The 20257-nt window shown below is 35.2% G+C and overlaps 2 protein-coding genes and 1 long non-coding RNA gene across 3 annotated transcripts; 1 reads left to right on the top strand and 2 right to left on the bottom strand.

The window, feature by feature from the left end:
• The first annotated feature begins 1885 nt into the window (after positions 1-1885).
• Positions 1886-11591, top strand: LOC110662691 (DDT domain-containing protein PTM). Its single transcript, XM_021821766.2, has 9 exons — positions 1886-4033; positions 4124-4744; positions 5646-6744; positions 7276-7564; positions 7665-7789; positions 8350-8810; positions 9634-9662; positions 9841-10476; positions 10608-11591. The coding sequence occupies exons 1-9, from the start codon at positions 2103-2105 to the stop codon at positions 11267-11269; spliced, it is 5853 nt and encodes a 1950-aa protein (XP_021677458.2). The 5' UTR covers positions 1886-2102; the 3' UTR covers positions 11270-11591.
• Positions 11592-12584: 993 nt separating this feature from the next.
• Positions 12585-16545, bottom strand: LOC110662650 (uncharacterized). Its single transcript, XM_058139575.1, has 5 exons — positions 16118-16545; positions 13864-15670; positions 13747-13780; positions 13537-13660; positions 12585-12836 (listed from the first exon to the last, which is right to left on the bottom strand). Exons 2-5 carry the CDS (start codon positions 13978-13980, stop codon positions 12791-12793), a joined length of 321 nt encoding a protein of 106 aa, XP_057995558.1. The 5' UTR covers positions 13981-15670; positions 16118-16545; the 3' UTR covers positions 12585-12790.
• A 669-nt stretch (positions 16546-17214) lies between these two features.
• LOC110662649 (uncharacterized) lies at positions 17215-20238 on the bottom strand. The gene is made up of 3 exons (XR_002496331.2): positions 19314-20238; positions 19140-19209; positions 17215-17561 (listed from the first exon to the last, which is right to left on the bottom strand). It is a non-coding gene; the product is annotated as an uncharacterized LOC110662649 (long non-coding RNA).
• Positions 20239-20257: the final 19 nt, after the last annotated feature.

Raw genomic sequence — 20257 nt, 5'->3', positions numbered from 1 at the left:
TTTATAACGAGTGCAAATATATATCGGTTAAGTTTTATTTAATATAATCCATGTAGAAATGTGCATTTAAACATTAAAATTATAGTTTCCCATATTAATAAAGTGCATTAAATAAATTTTAATAGGAGCATATAATATATTAAATGAATATTAATGGATGCATATTTACACCATTTTGAAAAACTATTTCCAATATATTCTTCATTTATATTATTCCATTAAAAATTAAATAACTCATTTTATTATATTATTCTTGCAAATAATAAATTTTACTTTTTAAAATATATTAAATAGAAACATATTAATAAATTGATAAATAAATAATTATTTTTTAAAAAGGAAATTAATATATATTTTAAGACATAAAGAAAAGTATGCTTATTTTAAGACAAAGAAAAAAAATTGCAATATTGCATAAAAAAAAAATTATAGTTTTATGTTAAATAGATATATTTAATGAACTTAAACAATTGTAATGATGCAATCGCAAGAAAAACTGATACATAGATAATCCCTCTCTTGCCTCTTTGGTAGCCATAACTTACAAAACCATTTCCACTCTCTTTTGACCAATTGTCCAATTACGCTTTGAAGAGTTTTAAACAATAACTTTTAGAAATGTATTTAAAGGGTGTTTAATTTGATTTATAAGTTAGTTAAATTTATTTATAAATAAAAAATTATAAAATAGATTAGCATTTTATTTAACTTATGATTTATTTATTTTAAAATTAATACTGATCCTAATAATTTTTAAAAAATTAATATTATCTTTATTTTAATAATTAAAATATTTAATTACATATATTTTTGATAATTTTAATAAATTAAATTATTTTAAAGAACTTTTTAATCAAATATTCAAGTTATTTAAAAATTATTTTTAAATATTTTTATCAAATAATTAATTATTTATTTTTAATTTCATTCGTAAATTAAAAAAATATATTTTAAATTAAAAATTAAAAATAAGTAGTCAAACAAAACACTTTCATAGTATTATTATTGAATATTTTTATAAATATGCTAATTAAAATTAATTTTAAATTAAAGTTAACATAGTTTAAGAATTAACAATTTTAAATAATATTTTAAAAAATAAATATAAATTACAATAATGATACAAATATTATTATTCTTGTAATTTAAATTTTAATTAGATTTTAATTTTGTGAATGGATGAGTTCCACTAATTTTGTGGAATTCATTTCCAAATCTAATATTTTATACTTAAAAGTAAAAAATATATGAATTTCAATTATATGATTTAAATTCTACAAAATTAAATATAATTATCACAAATTTTATTAAAATAAGTAAATTTTCAAATGAATTTTATAAAATTTATCACAAAAATTTTATTATAAAACTACTCATACATTCACCTTTTACCTTTCTTCTCTCATAAAACTAATTTTTTCATCCTCATTTTCATATCATTATTTTTCCCTTCACAAAACCCTTTTTTTTTAACCTCATCTATCTTTTTCATATCATTATGCATATTTTGTCATTCTAAATTATTCAATTCACAGATAGATATTATTCTAAAGGTAAAAATATATAAAATATGAATATATTATGTATCTTAACAAAAAAAAATACAAATATAAAATTATTATGTTAAATAAAATAAATATATGTAAATAAATATTTAATTTTATATTTATTCTATTTTATGAAATTTAATTTAAATACATATTTTAAATTTTAATATAATAAACATAAAAATTTTCTTGTAAATGGATTCTACATTGCAGTCGGCTTAAAAAATTGATCTATCTCATATTTTGGGGTCCAAATCCAAACTAAATTTACTCACCACTTTAGACCCATTTCCACACACAACATAAATTAGAAACTTGAGAGTCTTCTCGTCTCTCTCTCTCTCTATGACTTCTTGTGGGGAGAGAGAATTCAATTTCTCTCCCTAAAACCCAAACACCCCCAGCCCTCCTTCCCCTTTCTCTCTCTAGCCATAAAAAGGGAAAGGGCAAGGAAGTCCCAATTCTAGAGAGAGAAAAGCACAAAGCCAAAACAAAAACAGCGTTTTTCCTATTTATGTTTTTATTTTTTTCAACATTTTCGACTGAGATCAAACTATGGAGTTTGTGGGTAAAATTGTTGAGAAGGAGTTTAAGGGCTACGGTTTCTTCTCAGGAATCATCAAATCCTACGACGCGTCGTCCGGCTTCTTCGAGATCGTCTACGAGGACGGTGATTCCGAGGAGCTCGATTTCTCTGAGGTCTCTTCTCTGTTGAAGCGCTTAGAAGCTGACCCGGCTGATCACAAGCAACGGCTTGGCCGTAGGCCCAAGAAGCGCCGTCGAGTAGAGCCAAGGAAGCGCGAAGATCCAGGAGGTGGAGAAGAGTTAGGTAATTCTATTTCTCATACTCGGGCAATTGCAGAAACGTTAGGGAGAAACAGTGACGGTGTTGTAGAGGCAAATGGGAATTTCGATATGAATCGGAATGTTGATTTGAATGATGGATTTGTTGGGAATTTGAGAGAAGTTGATCATGTTAATGGGAATTTGGGAAATACGACTTTTGATTTGAATGAAGCTCTGGAGAAAGGGAGTGGAGCTGTGGAGACTTTGAGAAAAAATGGGTCTGTTATTGGGAGTTTGAATGGAAATTGTAGCGTGAAGGAGGCGCTTGGTTTGAATACTGGGTTTAACTTAAATTTGAATGAAGCGTTTGATTTGAATGAGGGGGGTGATACAAACGCCAACGTTTTGGGAAATTTGAAGAAGAGAGAGTGTATAGACTTGAATTTGGATGTAAATGATGATGTGGACGAGAATACGTGGGAGGCTGATTTGGGTATTAGTCACACTGATAGACAGATGAAGGAATGTGGGTTTGATTTGAATTTTGGGATTGATGAGGAAATTAAGGATGAAGCAGATGGTGATTGTGGAGGAGAAGCAAAGGAAAGTGTATCACGTGAGATGGTTAAAGAAGGGAGTCAAAACATGGATGATGCAAGTAGGGCTTTGGAGAGAATTCATAATCAAGGTGCTATTGCCGATGGGACATTGCAAGAAGTTCGTGTCGTGAATGATTCATATGTAGGGTTGGCTACGGGAATCTGGAAGAAGGATATTATTTCTGGTGAAGATTACAGGTTTGGTAATTCTGTTGAAGTGCAGGATGCCAAAACTATTAAAGAGGACTCTGCTGAGGTAGTTGATTGGAACCAAGGTGATGTGAGTAGTGCTAATAAAGAAGGGAGTGGTGGGAGGAGGAGGAGGGGGAGGAGGAGAAGCATTGCCAATAGTTTGAATTCTGCCCCAGAAACAACAATATTTACAGATGCTACAGTAATTTATGGGAATGAAGGTGAGATAAGAAGTGTATATAAAGAAAAGAATTGTAATCAGAGGAGGCAGAGGAGGGGAAAGCTTGTTGATACCTCAAGTTCTACACTGGAAACAGCGTTCATCGTAAATGACGATGTTGCCAATAAAGATTGTACTGTGGTAAGTGATGGGAAGCAAGGTGATATGGGGAGTGCATATAAAGAAGTGACTGGTAGTTGTAGAAAGAGAATAAAGTTTTCAGATCATGTGAATGTCACACCACAAATGACAGTTCTGAGGAGGAGTACTCGTCGGGGTTCTGCTAAAAATGATATTTCAACCCCAACTGCATTAAGTACAGTCCAAGATTTATCTGTGTCTCCGGCTGTTAGTGCGTTAACTGAGGAGGGATCTGTGAAATCATTTCACAAATGGCCTCAAGAGTCTGTGGTTCTTCCTCCAAAGGTGCAACTGCCACCTTCTTCACAGAATTTGGATTTGGATGGTATTTCAATAATTGACTTTTTCTCAGCTTATGCCTGTCTAAGATCATTTAGTACATTATTGTTCTCAAGTCCCTTTGAGTTGGAGGAATTTGTGGCAGCTTTGAAGTGCAACTCTCCTAGCTCATTGTTTGATTGCATTCATGTTTCCATTTTGCAAACTCTAAGATTGCATTTGGAATACCTCTCAAATGAAGGTTCTGAATCTGCTTCTATTTGCTTGAGGTATGCTTTTTGTTTCTTCTTGCCCATCAGTTCTGTCTGTGAACCCCTATTTATTTTACTTAATGTTTTCCTAATTGACTGTTAATATAGGAGTCTTAACTGGGGTTTGCTGGACTTGAACACATGGCCTGTTTTCATGGTCGAGTACTTCCTAATCCATGGTTCTGATTTGAAACCTTGCTTCAATTTTAGTCACTTGGAGCTATTAAAAAATGACTACCACACACAGCCTGTGTCTGTGAAAGTTGAGATACTGCGATGTTTATGTGATGGTATAATTGAGACGGAAGCCATTAGGTCAGAGCTTAATAGAAGATCTTTGGGAGCTGAGTCTGACCTGGACTTTGATCGAAATATGGGTGTTGGAGCTTTCAAGAAAAGAAGGGCTGGAACTGGGATGGTCATCTCAGCTGGCTCTTGCTTAACTGAGGAGGCTGTTGATGACACCACTGACTGGAATAGTGATGAATGCTGTCTTTGTAAGATGGATGGGAGCTTAATATGCTGTGATGGTTGTCCTGCTGCCTTTCATTCAAAGTGTGTAGGTGTTGCCAATGATTATTTGCCAGAGGGTGACTGGTTCTGCCCTGAGTGTGTCATCGACAGGCATAAGCCTTGGATGAGACCTCGAAAGTCACTTCGAGGGGCGGACCTATTGGGGGTTGATTGTTATGGTCGGGTTTTTTTTAGCAGCTGTGGTTATTTATTGGTGTAAGTTTATCACACTCGTTATGGTTACATTTGATTATAATTTATGGCTTTATTATTATTATTGCTATTATCATTGTTTTTTTGTAGAACCGAAGTATTTAATAAAAATTATAGAATTGAAGCATTGATTGTAGCTTTATTTGATCATGAAATGGCTGCAACTATTAGATAGGAAGGGCTGTTGCACAAAATGTATTTCTAAATAATTGCCCCATAGATCCTATATCTATCTTTATGAAGAAGAAATCATGTAATGAACGGAATTCTTAACAATACTTCTTTATCTTTTGAGTTGTTCTATCTGATTGGTTGCACCTTCCTACGTATTAGATTGTCCATCTGCGATGAGATAAGACACAATCCACTTTACTGGCTGTGAAATTGAGCATAACCACTCGTGATTTGGTCCTATGAATATATCATGAGAATCCTTGTTTTCTGTTCTGGATGACCAACATGAAACATCTAGTTATCCGGCATAACTTGAATGCTGGAAATTTGTGATTTATGATTTACAAGAGAGAAGAAATGAAATTTTGTTGTGTGCAAAGAAGGCATTAGTGTGAAAAGAAGGCGGTTGTTGTCGGAATTGTCGGTTATATACCATGGAACTCTTCCTAATTGTAGCTGGAATTGTGATTTCAGTTTAACTGGTTGGGATTATCTTATGGAAGCAGGGTGGTGTACATCTTATGTGCCATGTGTTTTGATGTGATTATCCATAATTCTAATATTTCCTGAGTTTAAGGAGGTTCTCTATGCTTTCATATTTTGTTTACTGGGTATGGAGCTCCTTATGTTCTTGTAATAATTTTTTCTTCATACATTACTACATTTCTATATTTCATCAGCATGTGTGCTTACTTGAAATATTTATTTTCACTAATTGTTGATTTTGCAGGTCAGATTCATGTGAAACTGAATCCTCATTTAGTTATTACCACAGAGATGATCTTATTGCTGTTATTGAAGTGCTGAGGTCTTCAGAGACGGGTTCTAGCAGCATATTGGAGGCAATCCAGAAGCATTGGGATATCCCTGTTAATTTATGTGGAGCAAGTGGTAATCTGGATTTATGCTTAGATATGTGCATGCCTCCAGCTGTGTTGGCATCTTCAGAAACGTGTACAATTAAAAATGAGACTAATGATGAAAGAAAACCAGAAGAAAAGTTTAGTACAGTATGTTCTGGTCAAATTAATTTTGAGGTTTCAAAGTCTTCGAGTCAAACATGTGTGAGTTCTGAAGGATCAGCTGAAACAACCCAAACAAGTTTACGGAATCGGAATTTTCAAAAAGAAGGGCTCGATTGTTCAAATAGATCTGCTGATTTCTTAAATGAATCTGATATTCAAGGGAAGTTCCCACTCATGGGAGGCAATTTGTTGACGTCATCCTGTTTGGATTTAAAAAGCAAGAGTGTAATAGGATCTGTAGCTAATGTACACCTTTCATCAGCTTTAGATCCAACAAACAGGAATGCGTCACTAGTGCAGCTGGGAACTGGTTACATGAACTATTACAGTTTTGGTTATATAGCTTCATCAATTGCAGAAGAATTGATGCGTAAGTCAGCAGACAAAACCATGGAGAACTCTATAAAAACAGATGAGGAAATCATTTCAGCACAGATGAAGATTATTTCGAAGAGAACTGCCAAGTTTTGTTGGTCAAATATTCCAAGACTGAATGTTGATGTGCAGAAAGAAAAATGTGGGTGGTGCTTCACTTGCAGGGTTTCTTCTGATGAAATAGGTTGCTTGTTTAATATGAGTTTGGGTCCAGTTCAGAAAGGGCCAGTGGATGAGGTTGTTGGCCTTCCATCAAAAAGGAACAAGAAAGGTCATCTTGCAGATATAATGAGATATATTCTCTTGATTGAAGGCAGGTTGCAGGGGCTTCTGCTAGGTCCATGGCTGAATCCACATTATAGCAGGCTTTGGCGTAAAACTGTTCTTAATGCATCAGATATTGTATCCGTGAAACATTTACTTCTCATAGTAAGGATCTTCTGTTATTTGTTGGTCAGCCCTAACTCGAACAAATTTAGAGCTGTTAAAGTCTGACGACCAAAGTCAACAGAACTCTGTTCATCTTATAATCTTCTTCAAACTTGTGGCCTTTTTTAATTTCCTCCTCTCAATACAACTTGAAATATATTTCAATTATTACCAATTGATTTTGTCGATATAAGTGGATTATACACCAGATGTGCAGTGGATTTAGTTGCACAACCCAAAGTCTCAAACTATAAGAAAATCTGAAGCCATTCCTGGACTTATCCCTCTTATGTCTCACTTTGGAATAGTCACGTTGTCCTTGAAGCTAGTTGTCCCTCCCCTTTTTCTCTCTTTCTTTCTCCCCTTTTCTGTCTAGTATTTTTCTAGATTATCTTTTTCAGTAATTTTGGTTGGTTAAATGGTCCTTAATGTGAAGCAACCATAATTTACTCCTGGAATGTATTAATATTTGTTGTGGTTCTTAAATTTTTTCCATTTAGTTTAATTTATGTTGTTATGGGTATTGTGCAGTTAGAGTCAAATGTGCATCAGCTGGCACTTACAGGGGAGTGGTTGAAACATGTGGATTCTGCCACCACTATGGGTTCAGCTTCTCATATTGTCACAGCTTCAACGCGTGCTTCTTCAAAGAATGGAATTGGCAGGAAGAGGGTTAGGTACTCAGAATTTGATTCTAATCCTTCTTCAAAATCTGCCAGTGGATTAGGTATGTTATGGTGGAGGGGTGGTAAGCTTTCTCGCCGGTTATTCAGTTGGAAGGTTTTACCTCGCTCCTTAGTGTCCAAGGCTGCCAGACAAGGTCTCCAATCTTTCTTCTATATGGATTGTGATTGGTAGTGCATGTGTTTTAGTCAACTTAGTAATTATTCTGAATTTGTTTGAAGTTTGAAATTCTGCAGCTGGATGTGTGAAGATACCAGGTGTGTTATATCCTGAGAATTCAGATTTTGCAAAGAGGAGCAAATATGTCTCTTGGCGAGCTGCAGTGGAGTCATCAACTACTGTAGAACAGCTTGCTTTGCAGGTATTGTATCCCTGTTGTATACCTTTTCCTTTTAATGCTCATATATTTTACAAATCCGGAAAACAAAAGAATACAATTCTTAATAGGATATGTAGTGTCTGTAGGCATTGATTATATCACATCAAGGATATCACCTGACTTAGTCCATAAGCAAGTGTTATCGAATAAGGTAATCATTTAGGGGCTGGAAATTATCCTCCATTGACCACTCAACTATACTGCACTGTTGTCAAATCCAACCCATCTGGTTCAATTGTTGGTCTGGGCACTAAACTGGCTGGGTCATTAAGTGAATTGAGTAATAAATAAACCCCATGAAGGTCAATGTCCAGGGCAGGTTATGTGCACAGATGATTTAGATAAAAGAACTAGGGTGCTGAATCCGGTCAGTGGGCATTTTAATTCTTTCAATAAAAGTGGAAGAAAAGTCCTGTTTGGTTGATAAGTTGTACGAATAAATGGAGCCTGGCTAGTTGTGCCATAATTTTCTGATTTCAGCTTCTTCTCTCTTAGTCTCTTGAGAAAATCTATATATTCTACTTGTATTATGATGGTTCCAGGTTAGAGAGCTTGATTCTAACATCAGGTGGGACGATATTGGAAACACAAATCTGCTGTCAATGGTGGACAAGGAATTTAAAAAATCAATCCGGCTATTCAAGAAAGTAATTGTCCGTAGGAAGTGCATGGAAGGAGATGGGGCAAAGTATCTTCTTGATTTTGGCAAGAGGAAAATTATTCCTGAAATCGTTTTAAAGAATGGATCTGTGGTTGAAGAATCCTCCAGTGAGAGGAAGAAATATTGGTTGAATGAATCATATGTACCATTGTATCTCTTGAAAAGTTTTGAAGAGAAAAGAATTGCCCGCAGATCTAGTAAGATGAGTCCTGGGAAACCTTCTGATGCTGCTGTAGTAGTGAAGAAGCCCTCAAAGAAAAGAGATTTCTCATATCTTTTTGCAAAAGCTGAAAGATCCGAGTACCATCAGTGTGGTCACTGTAACAAAGATGTTCCAATCAGGTATCTTATATATTATTCTTTCTTGCGTTACACACTTACACTTGATCAAATTAATCACATTAATACCTACATGCACCTATTTGTGAAGGTGTATTAGATTTTGATGAATCATCGTCATCATCATCATTATTATTTTATTTACTTATTTGTTTTTACATTTGTGCTGCATTGACATCTGTTGGCTGGTAATGTGTTGTTGTGATATCAATAAGTTGGAATTAGCTTGTTTAGGTGTGAAATAGGGGTTTGTTTCATAATTTCATTGGAGATATTTTGGCTGTTCACCATTTGCAAGTGACTAACTGTCAACTTGTCTTGTTAAAAATATTATTAATATTGCTCCATTTGAACCTCTAATTTTAGTTATTTTAGCTATTTTGTGGATTTAATCTTGAAGTTATCAACTTTTAAAGTGATTAATTCCTATTATATTTCTTACTTGTGCATCTGTATGCACATGCTCATGTACATGTACATATACAAATGTATTAATATATTCATAGTGTTTGCGACTCTTAATGGTCTTGCTTTACATAATAATTCGCATCCTATATAAGTATTTTGTTGTAACCATGTTTTTGGACCCAAGGTGCATGATTATGTTGTAGAAATATCTTAGCTCTTGATAATATCTGCAACTCTCTATGGAGTATCTAAGCTTTATGCTCTTTCGACTCTTAATTAAAAAATTAATTTTATTAGTATTCTATTTTCCCAAGTTCTATAATATTATGCTGTTACATTGAATTCAGTTTGTTTTTATAATTTCTATTTTTAAGTATTAACTTCATTTTTTTGTTAATGATGTTTAAACACTTGGCAGGGAGGCTGTGTGCTGTCAGTATTGCAAGGGTAAGCAATCTTTAAATGAAAATCCAGTATTAATGTCTGCTGTATTTTCCTTGATAAAAAATGCAGGATGTTGTTTCTTTATTCGACTTTCTAGTGCAATGCACTATAGTTGCAGACTTTAACCTGATAGAATGGGCTTTATCAAGTGAGGTAATTATGATTATGGTGTAAATTTCAGGATTTTTCCATAAAAGGCATGTGAGGAAGTCAGCTGGTTCCATCACTGCTGAATGTACATATACATGCCACCGATGCCTTGATGGGAAATATGTGAAAATTGACTTAAAAACGGGCAAGAGTTATGGAAAAAGAGGGAAAAATAACAAGAAAAATATGAAAGTTCAGCATCAAAAGTCAAAAAATGCCTCTGTGGGTTGCAGGTCAGCGCGACTTAAAAACGGTAAAAAAGCTGTGAAAGGCCCGTGGTCGCTACGATCACGAAAAAAAAAGAAAGTTGCTGTTGTTGTACCTCTTCGTCGTTCTCCTAGGAAAGCTAAATACAACAACTCTTTGCATAATAAGAAAGTTGGAGGATGCAAGAAAGATAAACAGGTCAAATCCAAAAAAGCAACATATAAGAAACCAACAAGTGTTGCTTCATGGCGCAAGAAGAGGACACAGACTTGTCATAGTTACTGGATTAATGGTCTTCTGTTGTCTAGAAAGCCAGATGATGAACGTGCGGTGCATTTTAAGAGTAAAAATTTTATTGCCCCTTCCAACAACGACATACTTCATCAACCCAAATGCCATCTTTGCTGTGAAGTTGTATACACATCTACCTTGAATTATATTTCTTGCGAGAGGTGTGGTGGTAGGTAACTATATGCCTTTCATTTGGTCAATTGAATTAAGAATATGTTAGCTGTTGATACATTTGGTTTTTCTACCTTTTTTTAAAATAATAGTACTTACATTATTGAAACTGTTGAATGAATAATGCAGAGTGGTTTCACGGAGATGCTTTTGGACTTGATGTGGAGAACAGCCATAAGCTTATTGGATTTAGGTGCCACATGTGCCGAAATAGTACCCCTCCTGTTTGCCCACTATTACCAACCACAAGAAGACATGATATTCAGAATGAACTCTCTGAGGAAGCAATCAATGCTGTCTCACAAAGTAAGGGAGTGCAAAATGATGCTCGGAATGAACTTTCAGAGGGAGCAACAAATAATGGCCCGCATCAAAGTGAGATAGTGCAAAATGATGTTCAGATTGAAGTTTCTGAGGAAGCAACCACTGTCCTGCATCTAAGTGAGATAAATTCATTGCGAGAGTCGCTTGCAAATGACGATCAATGTTCACTTCTTGTTGATGAGTCTGTTCAAAAGGAGGAGCAGTTAGTTACTACACTGGATTCAGATCAGAGTTTTGCGCCTGGATCTAGGTTTGAAGTGGGCAAAGGGCAGTTACTCGATTATGTGAAGGAGGATACTGGTGCAACTCAAATTTCTAACAAGAAATTGAATCCAGAACTTATATCATGTAATGGAAATCATATGCTTAAAGAGAGCACAATTGATTCGGGACAAGATGCTGTTGTAACTTCATCTGATCAAATGCAAAAGCTCTTCCCACAATGTGATGTGGATGTGATAAACTGAACTGGCACCATCAGGGTGTGAATGTGTAAGGGATAGCTGATCAACCCCCATCTTGAAGTCATCAATTGATGGAGCCCTTGTTGATTCCATTGAGTTGAATCCAATTTATTTATGAACTGAAGTATAAGGGGAGGGAGGAAATCAAGTGTTGATTTGATCTGTAGGCCTTCATTTAATTGGTGAAACAAGAAACTGTAGAGGCTAGAGTTATTTGTAAATCTTCTAATATTGTTGAAATTCATGGTAGAAATTTAAAAGTGAAACTGGGTTGATTCATTTGAAACTGAGAAATAAAGAGTTTCATTGGGGCTGTCGTTTCTTTGTTGACTTTCCATTTCATGAAGAATGCTCCGCTTCATTGCTTGGTTTTCAAGATGTTCAGGTACACAAATGGCTGATAAACCCATCCATGGAAGCATGTCCAGAGAGGCTTTGGATAGTCTTTCGACAAGGTCTGGTGACATTTTTTGTCTTCCATGTTCGAAGAGGTTGATGTACTGCTTTTTAGCTCAAGTAATTAAGATTTGTTTGGTTTGTTGAGAGAGCTTCAAAGCATGGAATAGCAGCTGATTGATAAACGTTTGCGAGGGCATGACGGGAACACAATATTTCATAACCAAGTGAGTAGTCTTAGTGTTTAACACTTACTTTAACATTGATAGTTCAGATTTACTTTCAATTGAAATCTAGTATTTGTTAGCTGCAAAAACTCATGTAGATATCATATTAAAATAGTCTAATTGATTGCATATTTGTTTCAGTTACGATAGTTCTGATTTCCCATATCATAACATATCATGAATTATTGCAGATGCTTTTTACGATCTTCTTTGCTATGTTCATGAGGTAGTTAAATAAAAAGGATAATTTTCTTCAACACAAATTTTATAAGTTAAATTAATAATGTATTATTTGGCAATACTCGAACCTGTGCCAATTGAGGATAAGTTGAGAGAAAGAAAATTGAGATGGTTTGGTCATGTGAATACGGAAGCTCTAGTTAGACAAGTAGAGCACGTTAGGTTAGAGAATAGACTTAAACTGAGTTGTAGAAGAGTAGTACAAATGACCTAGAAGTATTACACATTTTCGAGGATTTAACCCAAAATCGTTGAGTAGAGAAAATGAATTCATATAACCGATCCCAAATTTTTGAAATAAAGGCTTAGTTGAGTTGAACTGAGTTGGCAATACTTGAACCTCTATATTTGCATTGGAAAGAATTCCAACTAGGCATTACTATACAATCCGTTTATAGCTTGAATTTTACATATGGTAAAGTTGGCTTCCATCATGATAAGTAGACACAAAAATAAGATGAACTTCCGGTGCAAGTCCTATTCTTGAATGCTGTTCATTTACAATGTTAAGAAAATCAATAGATATTAGCAACCGCGAACCGATCATGAGAGAATCATCAGTGCTGCATCTTGATGACGCGGGCTACCCTTTCAAAGAAGATTGCTTGTGCTGAACATTAGAACCGATCATCCACTCTGGTGCTACCCTCTCGAATGTTTCCTAACGTTGACACCCGGTATAGCAGCTCTGGTTCTTCTCCACCAACCTTGTTTATCCATGTTAGACTCAATTACTAGCCGGTTACAGCCGAAAACCAGGACAATATTTAAGTTACCAATATATAATTGAAACTTAAGCATGATTGAACAAGAAAGTGCATCTAGTTTGAGGTCAAACTTCTAAGCCACCAAATCCAATACGAAATTTAATGCAAACTAAAACTGTCATAAATTAAAACTCATGACTGCTACAGTGAAGGCTATGTCTCAGATTTGATTATCAAAAACAGGGCATGGACACACAGCAAGGACAGAGTATAAAGCTGCCAATCTAAAGACATCCGACCACAGCATGGACACCACCATGATTACCAGCATGATTGTATCCTAATTTCCCCCTTATTGGTGAATCCTTTCTTATCCATCTTCATGTAATCCAAACATAGATATGCAAAGGGGTTATTAAAAAAAAAAAATTTTCAAAGGGCGTCCCTTGGGCCCTTCCTAGTTTAGATGTGCGAACCCTAGTTTTTGCCACCTTTCTAATTTCAAGAAAATCAGCCAAGCTACCAAGTATTTCAAGAAACAAAGCTAATTGCTTTATAACCATAAAAAACAGCAGCCAATAGAATGTTGATAGACTAATGACAATTATTAATATTGAGAAGGAAAAAAAAGAAAGGACCAAATGTCAAAGGCAAAAATATATCTATATATGAATGTATGTAATAGGATTATAGGAATTACCACTTGATTGATGCAAAGCTGAAATGCATATTCCTTTCACACTCGAAAATCAGGCCCAGAAAGCTCTCAACAAGAGCTTGAAACTGGCAGTTGGTAGAACCACTATCATTCATGACACCGTCCACTAAACAAAAATGTGCACACATAAACAAATAAATTTACTATGAGAGCACCATAAACAATGGCAGACAATTTAACTTTTGAACCTACCTGATCTGTGAACGGTTCTTTTACAAAATTCCGGCTGGAGAATCACACTAACATAGTCAGAAAAAGAAAAGGAAACAAATTACTTTTTCCTTAAAAAGCATGAAATTACAGAGTTACCTGCTGCTCATTTTCCAAATCCTCAATTGACAAAGCTCCCTTAGATGAGCCCTTTGTTGATTCTCCTACCAATAAATCATCTTGATCACTTTGACAAGGAGTATTAGCACCTTCCATCACAATTCCATCTTCTCGTCTGCGCTTTCTTGTTATTCTTCTTACTGAATCACGGATCACCTCTCCTGGTGTAACTTGTGCAGTTTCAAGATATTCTGCTGTATATTGTCATTTTTGTCATCCCTTGAACTGGAAAAAAGTTGCTTCTGAAGCTTTTGAAGCCTCTCAACTTCCTTAGAAAGCATTTCGCCTACCAAAAATAAACCCAAACCATCAATAATTAAATAGAGAAATAAATGTTTGAACAGAAAGCTAAATGTGCTGGATATATTAACTGCAAGCCCTTGAAAATTCAATGCTTAAAGGAGTAAACTTCAACAATACAGAGACCTATATCACTAACCACATGCTTCATTCGGTTCACAGAATAACTAGAATGAGAATGAAATAGCTATCCATGACCATGGAATAGCCATCCTTCAGTCTCCAATTATATATCAAATTTGTATTCCACAAATTTGAAAAATATCTATTCTTTAATTCAAAGTTGAGATTGAGAAATTGTTATTCCACGGAATAATTGTTCCATAATTAAAATTTGACCCAAACCTATTCAAAATGAAATATCCATTTCCAACATGCTATTCTTTTGTCACGACCCAACCTATGGGCCGGACCGGCACTAGGACCTGGGCCAGCCTAAAGCCCCCGAGGCCCGTAGTAAGCCTAACTATTCCTTAACCCAACTCTAAGGCCCATTTGGGCCCAATTTCAAGAATTCAACCGGACAGAGTCCGGCCATAAAATGGACATTTCAACGGGAGTTTTGGACTCACCCGACCTCTAAACACATTATATAATCAATTGGGGAGCTCAGCTCATCCTCCACATACTCATACAACATAAAAATAAATGGGAGCTCAGCTCTCTCATCCAGTCTATTAATATGCATAAAATAATAAGTTTACAGATCTAAAATAACAATTTATATTACAGATCCAATTCAAATAAATATTGCTAACACATGCAGAAATTCTAAGAGTTAACAGGTTTATACAAAAATTAATAAACGACCTGCGAGGAAGAAAAGTAGGTTAACCTCAAAAATATCCTCCTGTGGCCTGAAAAAATATTGAACAGGAGTGAGCGTTCGACTCAGAGAGTAAAATATCAATTTAAACCATAATCTCTATAACTCTCTAAGCAAATGCACCCTGTAAAGTGAAATGCAACATCAACAATATTTTCACATCATAACAGCAAAAAGGTAATTTGGAGCACTCACATACCCAGTAATATCAATCATAATATATGGGAGCTGATCCCTTATACAGCTCTCTTAAATCCAACCTGTGCCAGCGAAGAACTCAAGCCGGACTTTCGCTTAATAAACCAAATCGGGGCCCCAGCGAAGAACTCAAGCCGTGTCTACCCCGAAGGACCGGGTCCCAGCAAAGATCTCAAGCCGTGTCTACCCGTCCTATCCATAGTCAACACCACATCACACGCACGCCAACGCATACACACTGCTCCAAATTATCACAACAACATCTATGACACTTTAACAGTTATGAATGCAACATAAAACATGCCTAGAGTTTAACTACATAGATACATACATATAAGTGATGCATGGGCATGCTTAAACATATAATAATATCGAAATTATAATCAAAATTAATATTTTACTCACAGACTTGACAGGGTCACTGTGGCGGCTGGGCGGAGGAAGAAGGCTGTCCCGGCTCACCTGACAATTTTATTACAATCATTTAATAAATTTAACTCAATACAAGCTAAGAAAAAATCAAATACGTCCTAAGTCGTGCCGAAAATCCGGCAGAGTCTCCCCTATACCTAGGACCTACCTAACTTGCAAAAGGGCTCAAAACGCACTTCTATATTCACAAATCATACACTCACAACTCAATCACATCACACAGCCCCTCCTGGGTCCATCCAAACAGTCCTCAATCACAATATGTAAATTTATAGTTTAGTCCTTATAATTGATCATTTTTGCAAAAACTGCCCAAATAAGCTCTAAAAATTCTAAAACTTTGCCCCGCGGTCCTTAGCAATATTACTAGGCTATTGCAAAAAGAATTATAATTTTCTGAGCTACCACGAATATTTTATGGATTTTTAATCCCATTTAAGCACTAGAAAATTACGATAAAGTAAGGTTTGGGTTTACCTATGCCGATTCCGACTTCGGGGACGCGCTCGGGACGTCTGACAATGGTGGGGTAGCCAAAACCTCGATCCAATTCGGAGACTTTTCCGGTAGCCGATCTGTCTGGCTGGAAATTCACAGACCCAGACAACTGTCGAAATTCCGCGAATTGAAGATATCTAGACGAAGCCCACAACACGGGGGTTAGTACATAAATTTTACGGAATTTTCTAAGCTCATTTAATGCTCGGAAAAACACTGCGAAGTTCCGTGGGACCTACCGAAAAACGGTGTCGGAAAATTTTGAAATTTATATTGCCACGAAGCTCTCGACGAGTGGATGGGTTTAGACACAAGACCCGGCCCAAATGGTGGCTGGATCGGCCGGATTTCAGCAGGGAAGGCGAAGTGGCGCTCTTGCGCGTTGCGTTGCTTCGTGCGACACTTGCCGGCGCTCCAGGCGGCGGCCGCGTGGTCAGCGATCGGGAGGTGCGCCGCAGCTAGGTGGCGGGGAGGCGGCCGTGGGTGAGAGGAGAGAGAAAACGGGAGAGAGAGAGAGAGAGAGGAAGGTCGGGACGCGCGTGGGGAGAAGAAAAAGGAAGAAGAAAGGCCGGTCCGATTCGATCAGTCCGATCCGGTCCGGTTGGATTCAAATACAAAATTTTAAATTTTTTACTCTGCCTTGGGACTGAAAACGAGGTCCAAAAATTCCGAAAAAATTTTAGAAAACTCAGAAAAATTCGCAGACTCCAAATATATTTTTAGTTTTACCACGTGGTCTTTAAATTAATTTTTAAAAATATCAAAGTTTATATTTTTTGGAAAATCGAACCCGATTTCTAAAATCCGAAAAATTTCAAATAATTTCCTAAAATTCAAATAAAATAAAATAAAATATCAATATTTACTCAAAAATAATAAATTACAAAATTAGGGGCGTTACATTTTTGAACCAAATGAAGCCTTGATGGAAAGTCAAAAAGAAATTTAAAGAAGAAAAGGGCCAACAAATGCATGTCATGTAAACACATCATCAATGAAAGTCAAACATAGTTCATCAATATCATTTTTTAAACTAACAGGATACTTGCATTTTAACCATAAGAGATTGCAACATATGACCAAGCAACAGCCTCAGTGTCAGTGGATAATTGAATTAACTTGACATGATTGATTAAAGAAAAAATCATAAAAACCGTAATATTAGTCCAGCAATTTTGGGTTCTTAATCTTCTGGTTCTCTGCCATTAACAGCTTTTGGCAGTGTGCACACGAAATAACCGATTCTTGTCATAATAAATAAAACAAATATACAAAAAGGATCAAAATAAATACAAAATAAGGCAAAAAAAAAAAAAAAAAGGAAATCTATGCCTGATTGAAACAACTTGGTTTCTCAATTCACTAACTTGTTCATGCAACCTGTCATTTTCAACTTTCAAATGTTGTATCAGCTCTTCTGCAGCTGCAATAACAATAGAGTAAACAGTTCAATACCACAGGATAATGGCTGCTTTTTTGCAAATAAAAGTTTTATGTTCTAAGCAATAAGGAGGAGGGAACCATAATACGCAGGAAGCAGAGAGAAAACTGAAAAGGCCAATTCTTCAGCCATAAACAAGACCATGGAAGATAAGTACCATTACCAACTATTTATGATAGTGTAAAGATCATAAATCATTGATTTTCGTCTTATAACCTTGACAATCCAATTCAAATTGGGTAGCAAGAGTAGTCAAGAAGAAACCTTATGCACCTGTAGGCTTTGCCTTATGGTAGATGCACCTCTCAACTTGGAAAACGAAACACTTTCAAGTCTCGTCCCTACCCCTGTTCCCTCCTTCTCTCCCTCTTCACTTCTTTCTTTGTAAACCAAAATAAAATTAAAAAAAAAAAAAAGCTTATGGTAATACTGCATTCTTATCCATGAATAATCTAAACCCCTAAGCAATGGCTACATCATGATTAGACAGAACTATTCTATTTCAAAACCTACGGCTGAGTTAATTGATTCTACATAAATCCATAGACTTTCTTGTCTAAAATTATGTGTGTGTATACATTTTAGTTAAGTTGTTTTACTATTCTTTTTATTAGAAATTTATATTCTTAATTTTCCATTTTCAAAGTCAAAAATCAAAATAGAGTAAAGCTACTATAAGGAAATCAAAGTACCATTGTTCATGCTACATTAGTAGAACTGGTTTGGGTATTTTTCATATGATTAGCCTCTTATTTTGGGGTTTAAATCAACAATTGTGGTGTGAAACTTTCAACTCAACTCAACTAAGCATTTATCCCAAAAATTTGGGGTCGGCTATATGGATTCGCTTTCTCCACTCTGAACGATTTTGGGTTAAATCCTCAGAAATGTGTAATGCTTCTAGGTCATGTTGCACTACTCTCCTCCAAGTCAATTTAGGTCTACCCTTTTTTTTCTTTCTATCCTCTAACCTAATGTGCTCTACTTGTCTAACTGGAGCCTCCGTATGTCTACGCTTCACATAACCAAACCACCTCAATCTCCCTTCTCTCAATTTATCTTCAATTGACACCACTTCTACATTTTCTCTAATACTCTCATTATGGACTTTATCTAGTCTAGTATGGCCACTCATCTACCTTAACATTCTCATCTGGTGTGAAACTTTAAAGTGCTAGTATTTTATTCCTCAAGGTTTTGACATTGGCAGCTGTTTATAGAGGAACAGAACATTATACTATTACCAGCTCTGAATAGAAACTTACAATAAGCTGTAGAGTAGAACCATTATTTGGTAAATCATAAGCCTTACAACTCTTTTCAAGCATGTTAATCAGCATGGCAGTTTTAAATGAGTTATTGTTGTATCAATACCCTCAATTTTTTTTATGAAAATTAACCTAAGAATGCAAGTGCTAATGAAGTGAAAATCAAACACACTCAACCACAGGTATCTCCTAACACACTAAAGTAAAATATTGACAAAATGATTCACGGTGCATGTATATGGATTTGAGGGCAGAAATGAATCACCATAACCACAACATGAGGCTTGCACACCTGTCATGTAATTCAAAAACTATACTTCTTGATCTTTGTTGATCTCATCCAATTCAGAAATTTTTTTCTTCTGTAAAAACATAATATAAATCAGAGGCAAAGCTACTAAAACTCGTTTTACTACAAGGAAACAAAAGGAAAACAGGAAAGGAAGAGGAAAGAGAAATAAGACACCTTTACAGCATCATACTTAATGTGGAGCTTTGTGTACAGAGCCTCTGTTGAGATTATAAACGCCACATGAGGAAAGCATAAATATAAAAGGGCAAATGTAAGTGATTAGATTAACATTGATATGGCTAATCATTTTGATGTATAAAATAATTTAATTACTTATATAAGCTCAAATAAAAATGAATTAATATGTAATTTGATCAATACTCTCTCCAAATTTATCATGGTATCAGAGTTTGAATTAAATTGTGAATTTCAACCATCCATAAGGCTGTATAAACTAATTGTTAAGTGACAATCATATTATTGTAATTGAGAGAGAGTGTTGAGATTACAAATAACATAATATAAGTAGTTAGATTATAACATTAATTTGTCTGATCATTATAATATGTAAAGTAATTTAATAACTTATATAACCTCGAATGAAAATAAATTAATATGTAATTTAACCAGTACTCTCTCTAAATTTATCAACTTCCGTTGCCAAAAAAAAAATTGATTAAGGATAGGGCAAATAAAAATATAATTATGAAAAAATCACTGGATGAAAATAAAAATTAAAAAAAAAAAAGCAAGTCACCAAAAATTTACAGCAACCAACGAATTCTTTTCCTTTTTCCGAAACTCTAAAATTTCGGACCTCTATCTCAGATGCAAAAGAAACCCTAGCTCTCGCACAAAGTTCTTCAAATTTAACGAAGTCATGAACGCAAAAAATGAAATTGAGAACGCAAAATAACAAGAAGATATCAACAATGCAATTAGATCTTGGCATAGTAAAAAAAAAAATTCAAAATAATCACTGATTTTAACAAAAGCCAACCAATTGAATCGGCAAATGACGATGCTAAGTGGTCGTAATCAAAGATTGATTTGAATTTGATGAGTGAGGCCCGTGTTAGGGAACCAAGAAAAGGCGGGAAAATAGAAAATTAAAGAAG

Source organism: Hevea brasiliensis, chromosome 17 (assembly GCF_030052815.1).
Source record: "Hevea brasiliensis isolate MT/VB/25A 57/8 chromosome 17, ASM3005281v1, whole genome shotgun sequence".
Lineage (NCBI taxonomy): Eukaryota > Viridiplantae > Streptophyta > Magnoliopsida > Malpighiales > Euphorbiaceae > Hevea > Hevea brasiliensis.
This window is presented reverse-complemented; position numbering and strand designations above follow the sequence as displayed.

What these genes read in the sequence shown, in the direction of transcription:
- LOC110662650 (XM_058139575.1), bottom strand. Translation starts at nt 13,980, where the DNA reads ATGGAAGGTGCTAATACTCCTTGTCAAAGTGATCAAGATGATTTATTG. An exon ending in AAGAACCGTTCACAGATCAG is followed by an intron (nt 13,661 to 13,746) that starts GTAGGTTCAAAA and finishes ATTTTTGTTTAG; the next exon opens with TGGACGGTGTCATGAATGAT. An exon ending in AGCTTTGCATCAATCAAGTG is followed by an intron (nt 12,837 to 13,536) that starts GTAATTCCTATA and finishes TGGATAAACAAG; the next exon opens with GTTGGTGGAGAAGAACCAGA.
- LOC110662691 (XM_021821766.2), top strand. Translation starts at nt 2,103, where the DNA reads ATGGAGTTTGTGGGTAAAATTGTTGAGAAGGAGTTTAAGGGCTACGGT. An exon ending in TGAAACATTTACTTCTCATA is followed by an intron (nt 6,745 to 7,275) that starts GTAAGGATCTTC and finishes GGTATTGTGCAG; the next exon opens with TTAGAGTCAAATGTGCATCA. An exon ending in TTCTTGCGAGAGGTGTGGTG is followed by an intron (nt 10,477 to 10,607) that starts GTAGGTAACTAT and finishes TGAATAATGCAG; the next exon opens with AGTGGTTTCACGGAGATGCT.